The sequence below is a fragment of the Bombina bombina genome, chromosome 6, assembly GCF_027579735.1.
Source record: "Bombina bombina isolate aBomBom1 chromosome 6, aBomBom1.pri, whole genome shotgun sequence".
Lineage (NCBI taxonomy): Eukaryota > Metazoa > Chordata > Amphibia > Anura > Bombinatoridae > Bombina > Bombina bombina.
Window position 1 is genome coordinate 543,287,249 of NC_069504.1, and position 17,254 is coordinate 543,304,502.

The window sequence follows — 17,254 nt, forward strand, 5'->3', positions numbered from 1 at the left end:
TCTCATTACAGAGATGCACATCACCAAAATGCTTAATTGGTAGTAGGCTTTTGAGCCTATACAGCTTGGAGTAAGACAACATGCATAAAGAGGATGATGTGGTCAAAATACTCATTTGCCTAATAATTCTGCACTCCCTGTATGTATATATATATATATATATATATATATGTATATATATATACAGCCAAGAACAAGAGGGGGTATATGCACTCTCACCAAATACCATCAGCTGCCAGGGTGCTCTGTAGGGAAATTCATCAGCAAAGTCAAAGAAAGCACTCACTGGTCTTCAGATAAATCATCAAAATAGAATTTTATTAGTGACGTTTCGGGACAAACAGCGTCCCTTCCTCTGACCAACAGAAACTGCAAACAAACAGACTAATAAAGGCCTGTTAAACCCTCCCCCAAAGAGGCCACCAATGAATGGAGGCCGTGTGCAAACACACCAGGACTGTACCAATTGACAGAAAAATGTGCTATAGAATAACTGTCTAGTGTCAAGTATAAACTCGTGTAACAAGTGTATATCCATAATAAATATATGGCTGAGCAAACAAAGTGTATCAAAATAAAAGTGTGTAAAAATTACTTCAGTATCCCTCACTGATAGTCCATAATAATATATATCCCTGGCAAAGTGGGAGCCCACAAATGGAACATTCCAAATACAGGAGACACACGCCCCCATGGGAGTCATAGTCAATATTGGATCTGTGCGATTCACTAACCATATCAATCACACAGATAAATGTATATGTAAAAGTACACTAGTGAATTCACCATGCATAATACCAGACGACCTCCTCACTGTAAGGACGCATCAAATCCATGTATGATCATTTATAGTCACTCAAGTCAGCTATGTCTATCGTGTAGCGTTATGTTCAAGCCCACAAGTTTATATGCGGGCATCATATGTCAGTGTCCTATCCATACAACAGATCACATAGATATTCAGTACAATGTGTCAACAGATACAAGAATAAAAAAATCAGAATTACCAAAAATAAAAAATAAAATAAAAGAAAGACTGCATGACCGCTATTTACCTATTAATATCCTAGGGTATTCATGACATGATTATAATGACACTCAATCACCCCTATTAATAGGCTTAAACAATTCTAAGAAAATAATAAACATAAACATCCAATGCCCATCTAACTCAGAGAACCCATAGGGCGATATGTATACAATATTCAAATATATTATAGAACTCTAAATAGCACCGTGTATCCACCCACACATTGCTGTAGGTACCACCGACCTACATATCACTATCCATGATAGCCGATTCCCCATGTGAAAAGCAAAACCAAACATTAAAAATTGAACAACAAAAGATAAAATAAAGTGCAATTACATAACCTACACCAATCAGAAAAAAGATATCCACCTCGATCCTCAGTATCCCAACACCACATTTTCTATCAACACAGTGTCTGTATCAATCATAAAGGGCATACTGTCCAACATGAACAATTGTAAAAAACTCACATATATACTCCATAGGGGCTCAACCACTGTCAGGCGAAAATAGAATCAGGACAAGAAAACCAAAACCTATGGGTTCTCTGAGTTAGATGGGCATTGGATGTTTATGTTTATTATTTTCTTAGAATTGTTTAAGCCTATTAATAGGGGTGATTGAGTGTCATTATAATCATGTCATGAATACCCTAGGATATTAATAGGTAAATAGCGGTCATGCAGTCTTTCTTTTATTTTATTTTTTATTTTTGGTAATTCTGATTTTTTTATTCTTGTATCTGTTGACACATTGTACTGAATATCTATGTGATCTGTTGTATGGATAGGACACTGACATATGATGCCCGCATATAAACTTGTGGGCTTGAACATAACGCTACACGATAGACATAGCTGACTTGAGTGACTATAAATGATCATACATGGATTTGATGCGTCCTTACAGTGAGGAGGTCGTCTGGTATTATGCATGGTGAATTCACTAGTGTACTCCCATTGCTGCTGTTGGCCTATCAGTAATTTGTTATTCTATTGGTGGGTGTGGCTGAGCTTCGCTGCGGTCGGCTCTGTGAGCTGTCGGTTTTTGCGAGTGAGACGTTCTAATGCCGGGTGTCACTTTGTTACAATGAGCCTATCACTGGTGCATTTTGCTGTGATCCGGAATCGGATAGGAATAGGTGTGACCTAGTGTCACCATGGTTGGCTCTATCATGTAAATAGCGTCATATGGCCTTTCTCTGTGACTGTGGGACACTAATATGTATGTTTGTATTACACGCATATAAGTTGTGTGCTATAATGGAATGCTGTGGATGTGATCATGCGGATTTGTTGTATCCGATATTACGATCAGCAGGGTGAGTTTACTAGTGCACTCCTATCACCGCTGAGAGCCTATCAGGGGTTTGTTATTCTTTTGATCCCCAACCAATGGATTTGGGTGGGTGTGGCTGAGCTGCACTGCGATCGGCCTAGTATACTGTCAGACAGGTTCTGGCTGTGAGTGAGACAGTTTTGCGCCGACGATAGTGGTGTATTTGCTCGGTATTTGTTTTATTTACATATACATTTATCTGTGTGATTGATATGGTTAGTGAACCGCACAGATCCAATATTGACTATGACTCCCATGGGGGCGTGTGTCTCCTGTATTTGGAATGTTCCATTTGTGGGCTCCCACTTTGCCAGGGATATATATTATTATGGGCTATCAGTGAGGGATACTGAAGTAATTTTTACACACTTTTATTTTGATACACTTTGTTTGCTCAGCCATATATTTATTATGGATATACACTTGTTACACGAGTTTATACTTGACACTAGACAGTTATTCTATAGCACATTTTTCTGTCAATTGGTACAGTCCTGGTGTGTTTGCACACGGCCTCCATTCATTGGTGGCCTCTTTGGGGGAGGGTTTAACAGGCCTTTATTAGTCTGTTTGTTTGCAGTTTCCGTTGGTCAGAGGAAGGGACGCTGTTTGTCCCGAAACGTCACTAATAAAATTCTATTTTGATGATTTATCTGAAGACCAGTGAGTGCTTTCTTTGACTTTGATGATATATATATATATAGTATTAGAAGAAAGAAAGACGAGGAACTGCAGACTCTATTTCCAAAGTGGTTAGTTTAATGAACAGTCAAGTGAAAGACACAGTCACAGTGTGCAGGGCTGGATCTGACGCGTTTCCCGCATGCTCACATTCGCTTCATCAGAGATCTAGTGGTGTTCACCTGCTATCAGGTTAAATACTGGTGTTAGCCAATAGTGTGTAAGCAAAGCCTAATTGATATTGTGTGAATAAACATAGTGTGCAGGTGTTTGGTGCAAAAAAAGAAAATCTTAAATGTGAAACTCTCAAAAGGAAAGAGTGTTATTAAGCAGTGATTTGGTAGGCTGTGCATGTAATCAAAAAATAACGTGGTTGTGTGTTTATTATAATTAGGTTAGGGAATGGTGACATATTACTAGGAACTAAATACTAAAGTTTAACTTTTTAGTAGTTATGCTGTGCATAAAGATGTAAGCACAACTGAGTTCAACAATCACCACAGTGATAAACAGGATTATACTCTAGGGGTGTAGGAAAAAGAACTATTATCAAAACTCACATTATAAATAGAGAACTTGTAGTTGGGCACAAAAGATAAGAATGAAAATAAGAATAAAGATACAGATTGAAAAGGGTAAAGATAGCAACTCAATTATTTGGGAACAAAAGGGCTTTTCTTGCTAATGCCTGATATTTCACACTATCCATGGCCAAGCAGTTGTTATTATATGTTTTAGGTTTATGGTAAGTATTTATTATTTATTTATTCGTTTATTTATTTATTTATTTAGTTGCCACCTATATGTGCTGGTTGTTAATTACAATTTAATTGAAAATTTGACATGGTGGCTGCATTGCTGGACATGGTAGGTGTAGTAATTCGGGAAATGTGAGATATAATGTTCCTGCTATCCTAGGTAGCAAAGTAATTGCTACAGGTTTCAACTATCCTGTACAAAAGGATCTGGTTGAAAATTGACTTCCTAGGTGATAGCGAGATGGCATGAATAGATGCAGAAGGGTGTGTGATGTGGGTAAGTGTTTATTGGGGTTGGTCAGAGGAAGGGACGCTGTTTGTCCCGAAACGTCACTAATAAAATTCTATTTTGATGATTTATCTGAAGACCAGTGAGTGCTTTCTTTGACTTTGCTGATATATATATATATATATATATATATATATATATATATATATATATATATATATATATATATATATATATATATATATATATGTGTTAAGGGTAAAGTCAGATATTGTTAATCCTAGGATTACCCGGGTAAAATAGACATTACCCAAGTGGCTGTGGGTAAAGTCCGATGTAAGATCATAAATCCCCTCAGAGTTCATCAAGTCACCATATCACACATATATACAATGCACTGTAATTCCCCATCTTCACTATCTTTTTTGCCTCTGCCTGGGGGTTCAAGGGGGGCGATGGTTCACTTGGTGTGGATGCCAGAGGAACGGCGGGGCACCTTCCTTGAACCCCAAAAAAATAGCCTAGATGGGGGAATTACAGTATATCGGCTTTAACCACAGCAATTTTTTTAAGCAAGTACAACTCTTTCATAGGGGTAAAACACATAGTTAAAGTCTGCTCCTAAACAACAATGCACTTCTGTAACCTAGCTGAACACATCTGGTGGACCAGTGACAAGAGGCATATCTGGGGTTTGTGTAGCTACCAATTACCAGCTAGCTCCCAGTAGTGCATACATAGGTATACTTTTCAACAAAGGATATCAAGAGAACAAAGGAAATGTTAAGATATAATTCAATTGAAAAGCATCTTAAATTGCATGTTCCATCGGAATAATGAAAGTTTAATTTTCACCATCATGTCACTTTAATTTAGGTTTTTACACATTGCTTTATGTTGTGTGAATGATAACAAAAGTATAATGTTAAAATCTTCTTGTCCTTTCATTTCTCTCAAGACGTTATCTGTTCTAGTAGAAGAGTCAAGGACAGCAGCTGCACTTGTCATCTGTGCGTATTGTATTTGGGTTTTGAGATATGTGTTCAAAGCTTTTGAATATAAACTTTTTAAAGTGGTAATATTAACTCTCCAGCTGTATGACTGGTCTCTGAACTTTTACTATTCCTTTATCTTTCCTAAGATATGGAGAGTCCTCAACGTCATTCAATTACTAGTGGGAATATCACTCCTGGCCAGCAGGAGGAGGCAAAGAGCACCACAGCAAAGCTGTTAAGTGTCACTCCCCTACCCATAATCCCCAGTCATTATCTTTGCCTCTGTCAATGGAGGAGGGGAAGTTTGGTAAACTCTCTGCATTATATAATTGGGACTGAATCCTTAGTAGAGGATTTTTATCAGGCAGGGTGCAGGCACATTTAATGTATGTGGCTAGAGACTTAGGGGTTAATCTCGTTTAGGGGTATGAAGGAGTTAATTTACTATTTGTAGCTCATTTGTTTATTATTATAGTTCAGGTATCTTCTGTGGTATCTGCGGCATTATCTGCCTTTCCTTTGCTGGGAAAACGTAAGAGGAAAAATAGACATTCAGATAGTAAGGTTTCTGTTCCACCTATTGCTACGCAGGTTGCCTTCCCTCATAAGTCTGATGAGGAGGATACGCCGGTAGCCTCTGAGGGTCAAATCTCAGATTCAGACAGTATAATTCCTTTATCTGATACTGAAGAGGTAAACTTCAGATTTAAGCTTGAACACCTTTGTGTACTGTTAAAGGAGATATTGGCTACTTTAGACAACTCTGATACTTCTGTCGTTGTCAACCCTAAGAAGTCTTGTAAACTTAATAAATACTATGATGTTCCTTCCTCTGTGGAAGTGTTTCCTTTTCCAGACCGTGTGACGGAGATTATTTCACAGGAATGGGAGAAGCCAGGGATACCTTTCTCCCCTTCTCCTGTTTTTAAGAAGATGTTTCCTGTTGCTGAGTTTTCAAGATTCATGACGCACGGTGCCTAAAGTAGAAGGGGCCATTTCTACTCTGGCTAAAAGAACTACGATCGCTATAGGTTCCTTTAAGGATCTCATGGACAAAAAGCTGGAGTCTTATTTGAAGAAGATGTATGTTCATCAAGGTCTTTAATGGCAACCTGCAGTTTGTATTGCCACAGTGGCAAGTGCGGCTTCTTATTGGTGTGACACCTCGACTGAATCAATTTTGGTAGAAACTCCATTGGAGGAGATCTAAGATAAGATTAAGGCTCTAAAACTAGCCAATTCCTTTATTTCTGATGCTACTATGCAAGTTATTAGACTGGGAGCCAAGATGTCTGGCTTCACTGTCCTAGCCCGTAGGGCGTTGTGGCTAAAATCTTGGTCAGCGGATGTTACCTCTAATTCCAAGCTTCTGGCTCTTCCTTACAAGGGTAAGACCTTGTTTGGACCTGGTCTGGCAGAAATCATTTCTGATATTACGGGTGGAAAAGGGTCTTTTCTACCACAAGACAAGCAGAACAGACTTAAAGGACATTCTGTCAGGTTTTTTTTCCCTGTTTTGTTTGCCATGTGCTGCTGGCAGCCATTTTTCTCACCTCTCTTACTGAATCTGGTACAGAGTGTGTGATGCTGCTTATTTCCTGCACGTCCTCTTATGGCAAGACTGCTGAACATCATCTGTGTGAGACAGGTTACAGTCTCAGAATTGTGATATCATCACTTAATATTTAAAGTGCCTCTGCTCAGAATGCTTTGCCCTTGCATTGTCTCAGACCTGTTTGTGAGTTCCTGTGTTCCAGTTCCTGTGTATTACCTGGCTGTCTGATGTCCCTTCTGGTTCCTGATACCTGGCTTGTTCTTGACTCTGCTTTTCTCCTTGTTGTTCCTGATTCCGACTCGTCTGACTACTTGCTTTGGCTCCTGACTCGGCTCGTCTGTCTACCAGCTCTGGCTTTGACTTCCGGCTTGTTTGACTTGTGGACTTTTTATTATTTTTTGTTTTTAATAAAGGTGTGATTATTTTTGCACTTCTCGAGTCTGATTCCTGGCACCCTGACATTACGCAAGGGCCCTAAATCCCGATAGTGCTAATAATCCGCCTTTATCTACCATCATTTCCAAGATGGATGAACAGGATCACCACTTGGATCAATTTGCACTAGCCCTGCAAACCCTGCTGACTCGCACTGCACATTTGGACCAGAGTGTCCCACAAGTTATGGCTGCTCCTGTTTCCACTGCTGCACAGAGTCCTACCAGGAGCATGTCCGGTTCTGCACCTCTACCTCAGCGATATGGAGGTGATCCTATTCAGTGCAGAGGGTTTTTGAACCAGGTGGGCATTTACTTTGAGATGTTACCTCAGGCGTTTCCCTCTGACAGAGCTAAGGTGGGATTTCTCATCTCGTTACTCTCTGGCACAGCTGTCGCCTGGGCTAATCTCTTGTGGGAGACTAATAAACCTGTGATTTCAAATTACCCTGAATTTGTGGCCTCCTTTCGAAGGGTATTTGATGTTTAGTCTCGCTCCTCCTCTGCTGCTAAACAACTCATGTCCATTCAGCAAGGTATGAGATCTGTTGCTCAGTATGCCATTGAGTTCCTTACGCTTGCCGCAGAGGTAGGCTGAAACAATGAAGCCCTTGTTGCCACCTTCTTTCATGGGGTCTCGGATGCGATTAAAGACAAAGTTGCTGCCAGAGATTTACCAGAGGATCTCAAGGCATTGGTGTCTTTTTTTAATCCTAATTGACATCAGACTCAGAGAGAGGCCCTCTTTCAAGGAGTGCTTGCGGAAGCCTCCTGTTCCGTTGTCTCCTCTGTATGTGTTCCCACCCATGCCTCCCTCTCCTCCCATGCCTCCTGGTCTTGAGTCACCAGGTACTGCTGAGCCGATCCAGTTGGGATTCACACATCTCTCCGGGGCAGAGAGGGCCTTTAGGAGGAGGGAGGGGTTCTGCCTCTATTGTGTGTTACAGGGCCACCTTTTAAAGTCTTGTCCTACATGACCGGGAAATGCTCGCACCTAAGAGGGCAGACCTTGGGTGGTTTATCCTTGTCCCCAGAACTGCTAAAGGAGAAACCTTTGGTCACGGTTGTCCTTTCTTGGGTGGACTCCTCCATAGTCACCCAGGCTCTTCTTGACTCCGGTGCTGCAGGCTATTTCATTGACAGAGCTTTTATATCAAAGCACTCCATTCCTGTATTGCCTCGGTCCACTGCGCTCATGAAACTGCTCCGTTATCCATGGCTGTTGGGGCTGTCCATTTTGAAACCCTCCAGTTCCAGGTGATAAACTCTCTGCATTTTCCGGTTGTTCTGGGTTATCCCTGGCTCCAAAAGCACAATCCCAGTCTCGACTGGTGCAGGTCCGCAATTTTGTCATGGTCTCCACAATGTATTTCCACTTGTCTTCGGAAACCAGTCAAAGTCTTGTGCACTTCTTCAGTATCTCAATTGCCAAAGGAGTACCGAAAGTTCCTAGATGTTTTTGACAAGGTGCGTGCTGGTACGTTGCCTCCTCACCGGTCTTACGATTGTGTCATAAATCTGCAACCCGGAGCCATTCCTCCTCTGGGCCAGGTTTACCCTCTGTCTGTTGCAGAGAATTGTGCTATGGAGGAATATGTTGCCGATTCTCTGTTGCAGAGGATCATCTGCAAATCCTGCTCTCCTGCAGGGCCTGGCTTCTTCTTTGTAAAGAAAAAGGGTGGTGAGTTAAGACCATGCATCGATTATAGGGGTCTTAATCGTCTTACCATTAAGAATACTTACCCTATTCCGCTCATTACAAAACTCTTTGCCCGCCTCAAGGGAGCTACGGATTTTTCTAAATTTGATTTTAGAGAAGCGTACAATCTCGTTAGGATCAAGGAGGGCCACGAATGGAAAACTGCATTTAACACCAGGAGCGGGCGTTATGAATTTCTTGTAATGCCCTTTGGCCTATTTAATGCAATGGTGTGTTGTGGTGTACTTAGACGACATCCTCATACACTTACCCACACTTGAGGCTCATCATTCTGATGTCACACAGGTTCTTCAGAGACTACGTGAGAATGGCCTGTTTTGTAAACTCGAGAAATGTGAGTTCCATCCGACTCAAGTAACTTTTCTAGGTTATGTAATCTCTGTTGCAAGGTTCTCCATGGATCCTGACAAGTCTGCAGTTCTGCAGTGGCCTCGGCCGCCTTGCCCAGTTGGTTTTCAGTCTATTTAACATTTTTTGGGTTTCACCAATTACTATAGAAAGTTTATTAAAAAAAATTGTTCCTTGGTCAAACCTATCACAGACATGACCCGTAAAGTGAATGATCCACTCATCTACTGCCATTAAGGTCTTTGATAGTCTTAAGACTGCCTTTGCTGCCGCTCCCGTTCTGGCTCAGCCTAACCCTGTCCTGCCTTTCATTCTTGAGGTCGATGCGTCTGAGACTTGAGTAGGTGCCCTCTTGTCTCAACGTCCTACGTCTGAAGGTTCCTTGCATCTGTGCGGTTTCTTCTCTAAGAAATTGTCTCTAGCGGAGTATAATTATGAAATTGGCGACAGGGAATTACTGGCCATAATTTTGGCACTCAAGAAATGGAGGCATCTTCTTGAGGGTACTAGTGTACCAGTGCTCATTCTTACTGACCACAAGAATGTAACTTATCTATCCGAAGCAAAACGTTTGTTGCCAAGACAGGCCAGATGGGCGCTATTTTTGTCTTGGTTTAATTATGTGGTCTCCTACCTGCCTGGTAGTAAGAATGTTAGGGCTGATGCCCCCTCTCGACAATTTTCGCCTCTGTCCAAGGAGGAGTCTGTGCCTACTCTAGTTATACCTCTTGACCATATTTTGGCCACCATACATACGAATTTGATTTCTCCCTTGGGGGAGGAGATCCTGGCTGCAGAAAACAATGAACCTCCTGAGAAACCTAGTGGTAAGTGCTTTGTTCCTGAGAATCTTGGAACTAAACTTTAGCACACTTACCACTATCCTAAAACCACAGGTCATCCGGGCAAGAGCCAAATGATTTGGTCTGTCACTTGATAATTCTGCTGGCCAGGTCTTCGTTCTGATGTTGCTGCGTATGTTGCCTCCTGCTCAGTCTGTGCACAGAATAAGACTCTTCCTGTGGGTCTTCTTCAACCTATTGCTAATGGTGAGCATCCTTGGACACATCTTTCCATGAACTTCATTGTTGAGCTCCCTGTTTCCAATGGCAATACTGTTTTCCTAATGGTGGTTGACCGTTTTCCTAAAATGTCACATTGCATTCCCTTGAAGAAACTGCGTACCGCTCAGGAGCTTGCTTCAATTTTTGCCTGGGAGGTCTTCCGTTTGCATGGGCTTCCCAAGGAGATAGTCTCAGACCGAGGTAGCCAGTTTGTCTCTAGATTTTGGCGTTCCTTTTGTGCTCAAATGGGGATCCAGCTTTCCTTCTCCTCGGCATATCACCCTCAATCCAATGGGGCTGCAGAACTGTCTAATTAAGATCTGGAACAGTTCCTTCGTTGCTATGTCTCAGATCACCACAATAATTGGTCTGAACTGTTACCTTGGGCAGAGTTGGCTTGTAATAGTGCTATTAATGCTTCCTCCCAGTTATCCCTGTTCATGGTGAATTATGGGTTTCAACCATCCTTGTTGCCCGATTCATTCATGTCTCAGGGTATTCCAGCTTTGGAGCAGCATCTACGGCAACTCCGTTCCACGTGAGTGCAGATTCAGGGTTGCCTTCATCAGTCTATGCAGCGCCAAAAGTTCCAGGCTGATCGTAGGCATCTGCCCGCGCCTTCCTACCAGGTTGGTGAGAGGGTTTGACTGTCCTCCCACAACTTGAACCTTTGTGTGCCTTCCAATAAACAGGCTTCCCATTATGTTGGTCCTTTTTAAATACTCCGACGGGTCAATCCTGTGGCCTACGCTCTTGACCTTCCTCCAGCAATGCACATCTCCAGTGTTTTTCATGTCTTCCTCTTGAAACCATTGGTTTGTAATCGGTTTACCACTGTGTTGCCTCGTCCCCATCCTATCTCTGTTGACAACCATGAAGAATATGAGGTCAGCAGCATTTTTGACTCTTGTATATCCGGGGCCACGTACAGTATTTGGTTCACTGGCGGAACTACAGTCCGGAGGAGCATTCATGGGTTCCCTCCTCCGTGCCTTCCATGCCCGTTTCCCCAATAAGCCTTTTGTCCTCCCGCAGGGGAGGGGTCGTTGAGGGGAGGGTACTGTCAGGGTTTTTTCCCTGCTTTGTTTACTCACCTCTCTTACTGAATCTGGTACAGAGTGTGTGCTGCTCATTTCCTGCACACCCTCTTATGGCCAGACTGCTGAACATCATCTGTGTGAGACAGGTTGCAGTCTCAGTATTGTGATGTCATCACTTATTATTTAAAGGGCCTCTGTTCAGTATGCTTTGCCTTTGTGTTGTCGCAGATCTGTTTGTGAGTTCCTGTGTTCCATTTCCTCTGTATTACCTGGCTGTCTGACGTCCCTTCTAATTCCTGATCCCTGGCTTGTTCTTGCTGTTCTCCTTGTTCCTGATTCTGGTTCGTCTAGCTACTCACTTTGGCTCCTGACTCAACTCATCTGACTACCAGCTCTGGCTTTGACTCCTGGCTTGTTATTTGACTTGTGGACTTTTTATTATTTCCTGTTATTAATAAAGGTGTGATTATTTTTGCACTTCTCGTCTAGTCTGATTCCTGGCACCCTGACACATTCAAAGTAATTTTCGTACACTTTAAGTTTGGACTATTATGTCACTTTAAGGGGTGTAAAAGAATAACAATATATGCAGCATACATAGTATATACTCACCTGTACATTTATTGCTGAGAACTGTAACTGTTTTCTGAGCCTTTACTCTCTTTCTACCTGATGGACCTTCCGGACCTGGTGGACCAGGAAGTCCTGGAGGACCAGGAGGTCCCATTTCTCCTTTGATTCCTAAAATGTTAAATTAGAGTACAGAAAAAAATATTAGTTACTTCTTGTTATTGGAGCCAGTAGTGGCTGTGTAGTTTTCTCATAAATATAAAGGGCCAGATTATGAGTGGAGCGCTATTTAGTGCTTTTGCTAGAGCACTAATTGTGCTAGAAGTAAAATTTTTACACACGTCGGGTGGCACTGCTATGAGTTGAAAGTAAAAAGTTATTGTTTAAAAAGCTGAACTTACAATATTGCTCACACAATAACCTATTCCACCCATAATAGTCAATGGAGCAAAAAGAGTGGAGAAAACCCTACTCGCGCGCATATTCTCAAGTGCGCTAACCCGACATGAAAATATGAATATTTCACATTCCAATGTTCTTCACATACAAGAATATGTTCTATTTATTCAGCAAAGGGCTCCAATGCTTTTATATATATATATATATATATATATATATATATATATATATATATATATATATATATATACATATATATATATATATATATATATATATGTCTATATATGTATACATATGTATTTATGTTTATATGTGTATATATATGTAAATACATATACTCACACATGTACACATATATAGACATTTATATATACATAGATACACAGGGCCGCCACTAGAAATTTTGGGGCCCCTTACTTAACCATTGATCAGCCCCCCCCCCCCCCCCTTTGACATGTGCAATTTTTGACCAAGTGACTAAAACGTATATGCACTTTATTCTTAAGTGTAGTCAAACTTGGAAATGTTGTAAAGGTAGTAACACACAAACACAGAAACACACAGACACACTCATACACTGAAACACACACTCACACATAAGGATTCACTTATAGACACTTTAGCAGACATGCAATGAAACACACAAACACCCAAACAGACACTCAGCACGTGCTACGTGATAAGTAATAAGGTAGATTAGTAGTTGTGTCAAAAAAGGAGATTTACAAGTCAAAATATGGAGTTCTGATTATCTTTTTGTCAAGGAACATGCCAACTATATGATGACAATAGCATGCAGTGGCTGAAAGGAAGGGCCCTGAACTGCCTAAACAATAATTTAAAGGTTACATCGTGGATTGGTGACTTATGGAAAGGTCTCATTAGTCTCAAAGTCTGTAGAAAGATGTGAATAATCAGTAGTAAGGTCAAAATGTCCTAAAAAGGAACAGACAATGGACACACACACACAAACTCAAACACAAACTTGCACATACACCTAAAGAAACACCCACAGAGACAGCCTCAGAAAACACACAAAGACATACACACACAGAGAGACACCCACAGAAAACACACAAAGACATACTTACACACACACCCTCACTGAGACATCCACAGAAAACACTTAAAGACATACACACACACACACCCTCACAGAGACACCCACAGAAAATGCACAAAGACATACACACACACACACACAAACACCCTCACAGAGACACCCATAGAAAATGCACAAATACATTTGAACATACCCTAACAGAGACATCCAGAGAAAACAAACAAAGACATACACACCCACCCTCACAGAGGCATCCACAGAAAATACAGAAAGACACATACATACACACACCCTCACAGAGACACCCACAGAAAATGCACAAAGAAATATGCACACACCCTTACAGAGACATCCACAGAAAATACACAAAGACATACACACTCACACACACCCTCAGAGAGACACCCACAGAAAACACACAGACATACGCACACACCTTCACAGAGACATCCACAGAAAAATCACAGACATACGCACACACGCCCACAGAGGCACCCACTGAAAACACAGACATACATACACACACACACACCCTCTCAGAGACATCCACAGAAAACACAGACAGACATACACACACACCCTCACAGAGACAGCCACAGAAAACACACAAAGAAATACATATACACACACACCCTCACAGAGACACCCACAAATAATGTACAAAGACATACACACACCCTCATAGAGACAGCCACAGAAAATGCACAAAGACATGCACACACACCCTCACAGAGAAACCCACAGAAAAAAATACATACACACTCATGGAGACACCAAAAAAATCACAAAGACATAAACACAGACACAGGAGGGGAAATGTCTGCACATTGCCATCCCCTAAATCAACAGTGTGCGACATGCATGATAAAAAAAAATAGCAGAAATTAAGAGATCACTTTTTAAAGAATCTTATTTGTAAATGTGCAAACAATAATACTTCTGTTTATTCAAAATTGTACATTAATGATCTGTCAGAATAGGAAGATGAAGAAAAGTACTTTTGAAAGGTTAACATATGTGGAGCACCACTTCAAATCTGGTGTACAAATGTTCCCATCTGTCAGCTGTACTTATGGATTTTGAAAATTCTGTACTCTATATGGTCTTGGTGGAACCATAAGCTGTGGTACTCAGTCTCATATCATGAGATCTGGTTAAATGCAGGATTTAGGCTTGTTTGTATGTGTTTCAAAATTAAGTCAGCTGTAGTGTAAACTGAACAGCGTTTTGGGTTAACTTGTCTCATTTCAAACAATGAACAATTTTAGCCTGAGAGTATAAACTTTTATGCAGATGTAAAAATCTTACATAAAATGCCTACTGGCATTTGGAAAATCCTTGCATAAAGGGGCAGTAAACTGGAATGTAATTAAAATATATATATATATATATATATATATATATATATATATATATATATATATATATATATATATATATATATATATATATATATATATATATATATATATATATATATATATATAAATAAATAAAAAATTATATCTGCCAAAAGGGCACCTACCATTTGTGTATTCAGGAGGAAACATTTCTTCATGGTTTTAAATATAGAATTTCTACAGCATTGTCAAATAATCGTAAATATACTGCTGCATATTACTTTGTTTTTATGGACCCCTGGCCCCACCATACAACTACCATACTTAAGTTACAATCCAAAATTGCACAAAGAAATAAAAAAACATTTACTAAGTAAGTCCTACCTCCTCTGCAAATGAAAGTGATCTACCGTCTGACTCAAGCAAACACTGTACAAACTGAAGTGCCAAATCTGTCTCACACTGTGCATTAGTGCTAATGCTTTACTCCTTGTAATATCATTTCCCATACTCAATATCACTCTGCTGTAGTGCCCTTTAGTGGGTGACAAAATAAAAAAAAAATAGTTGTGCTTGCCTAATGGGGCCCAGTGGGCCCCTGACAGGAGTCACCCCTTTCACCCCCTGATGGCGGCCCTGGATATACATCTATAGACATGTATATCAATGTTAAAGCCCTTTTCCTGCCTTTTTGCCTGATACCTCACATCTTTGAGCCCTTATAACTTTTTTATGCAATATTTTTTAGAAATCATTTGTATTAGGTAGTGTTGTTATTATGAGTGTAACTGTATTGTGTAAGGCATTTTTTATGTGTTTTGTGACACTTTTTTGTTTCACAAAACAGTTAATCCGAGCAATGAGGACACGCTAACCCGACAAGCGTGAACTTGAATTTTGCTCAAGTGATCGCGTTTACTTTCAACTTGCAATAACAGTGCATGCAAACGAACGTGAAAGCCCAATATTGCTCGTGTGGTCCAATCGTAATCTGGCCCAACGTATTTTTTGCTATGTTACACTCATGAATAATTTTTAGTACAAACCTCTCAATCAATAATAAAACAAGGTCCTATATTTCTGCTGCAGTCTTACGACATTTTATTACCTAATTATGTACAGAACTATGAGGTAGATTCATCAAAAAAACTATTTACGAAAATATATTTAATGAAAAACCAATTAGAATTTATTCCTATGATTATATAATAATAAAGGAATATAAAAGTAAAATGTAACACTAGTGAATAAAGTAATGTGCATAATACATTCACTTAGACTGGCTGACACACTTTTTCTGTATCAAGAAGGAACCTATGGTTATAATGGTATCTGTTCAAAGGAGCAACAGCTCAAAGAAGTAACATAACAAAAGAGTGACATAAATACTGTATCAAAAGAGTGACACCTACAAAAATGAAAAAAATATTTAAAAGAAGTGAAAGTTAAGGAAAAAAATATTTAAAAGAACCATTTCAAAGGAGTGGGTTTATGGGTCGGTAAGTCTTAAATGAGCAGAGGGTAGGCCTAAATAGTCTTAAAATGCTAGGAATTAAGGTTATGTAGTATTAAAGGGGGGTTAAGTACTCTTACAAGGTTAGGAGGTAAGGAAGTCTTATAGAGGCAGAGCTATAGTGTTAAAGGGTTATTGAATTGGGGTTCATAGTCTTAAAGGAGTAGGAGTAAATAGTTTCAAAGGGACAGGAGTTAGGGGGTAGTCTAAAAGTAATAGAGGGAGTCTTACATGTGTAAGAAAGATAATCTTAAAAGGATAAGGGGATATAGTCGTAAAGGGAAATGGCTTCGGGGCAGGTGTTAATAAAGAGGCAGAGTGGAGGGTTAGGTAGCCATAAAGGGGGAAAAGGGTTAAGGGGTCTGGTAGATTAAAAAGGGCATGGGATCAGGTAAAATTTAACACTAAAATCATTATTAGACATTTCAAAGAACTTTCCGATTTACTGCTATTATTTAATTTGCTTCCTTTTCTTGTTGTCCATTGTTGAAAGGTTTATCTAGGTAAACTAGGGGCAGCAAAGCACATGTGTGCTACCTGCTGATTGGTGGCTGTATATAGCCTGTTGTAATTGGCTCACCCCATGGCCTATAGTTATCAAGGTCTGTCGGACCTGATCCGACACTGCGGATCAGGTCCGCCAGACCTCGCTGAATACGGCGAGCAATATGCTCGCCGTATTCAGCATTGCACCATCAGCTCACAAGAGCTGCTGGTGCAATGCCACCCCCTGCAGACTTGCGGCCAATTGGCCGCCAGCAGGGGGGAGTCAATCAACCCGATTGTACTCGATCGGGTTGATTTCTGGCGATGTCTGTCTGCCTGCTCAGAGCAGGCGGACAGGTTATGGAGCAGCGGTCTTTGTGACCGCTGCTTCATAACTGCTGTTTCTGGCGAGTCTGATGACTCGCCAGAAACACGGGGCATCAAGCTCCATTCTGAGCTTGATACATATGCCCCCATGTGTTCAGTTAGCTACTTCAATAAATGATTGCAAGAGAATGAAGCACATTTGATAATAGAAGTAAACTGGGAAGCTGTTTGAAATTGTATGTTATACCTAAATGCTTTAATGAACAGGAATATAGGGTAGATAGTCTTAAATGGGCAGGGGGTCAGGAAGTCTTAAAGGGACAAGAAAGGAGGTACATAGGGTAGGTAGTTTTAAAGG

The 17,254-nt window shown here is 40.5% G+C and overlaps 1 protein-coding gene across 1 annotated transcript in view; it reads right to left on the bottom strand.

Moving 5' to 3' along the window:
* Nucleotides 1-17,254, bottom strand: part of GLDN (gliomedin) — an 80,142-nt gene that overhangs the window by 42,743 nt on the left and 20,145 nt on the right. Inside the window, exon 6 of the mRNA XM_053719897.1 lies at nt 11,808-11,936. Coding sequence (XP_053575872.1) covers nt 11,808-11,936 — 129 coding nt within the window. The remainder of the gene's footprint in view (nt 1-11,807; nt 11,937-17,254) is intronic.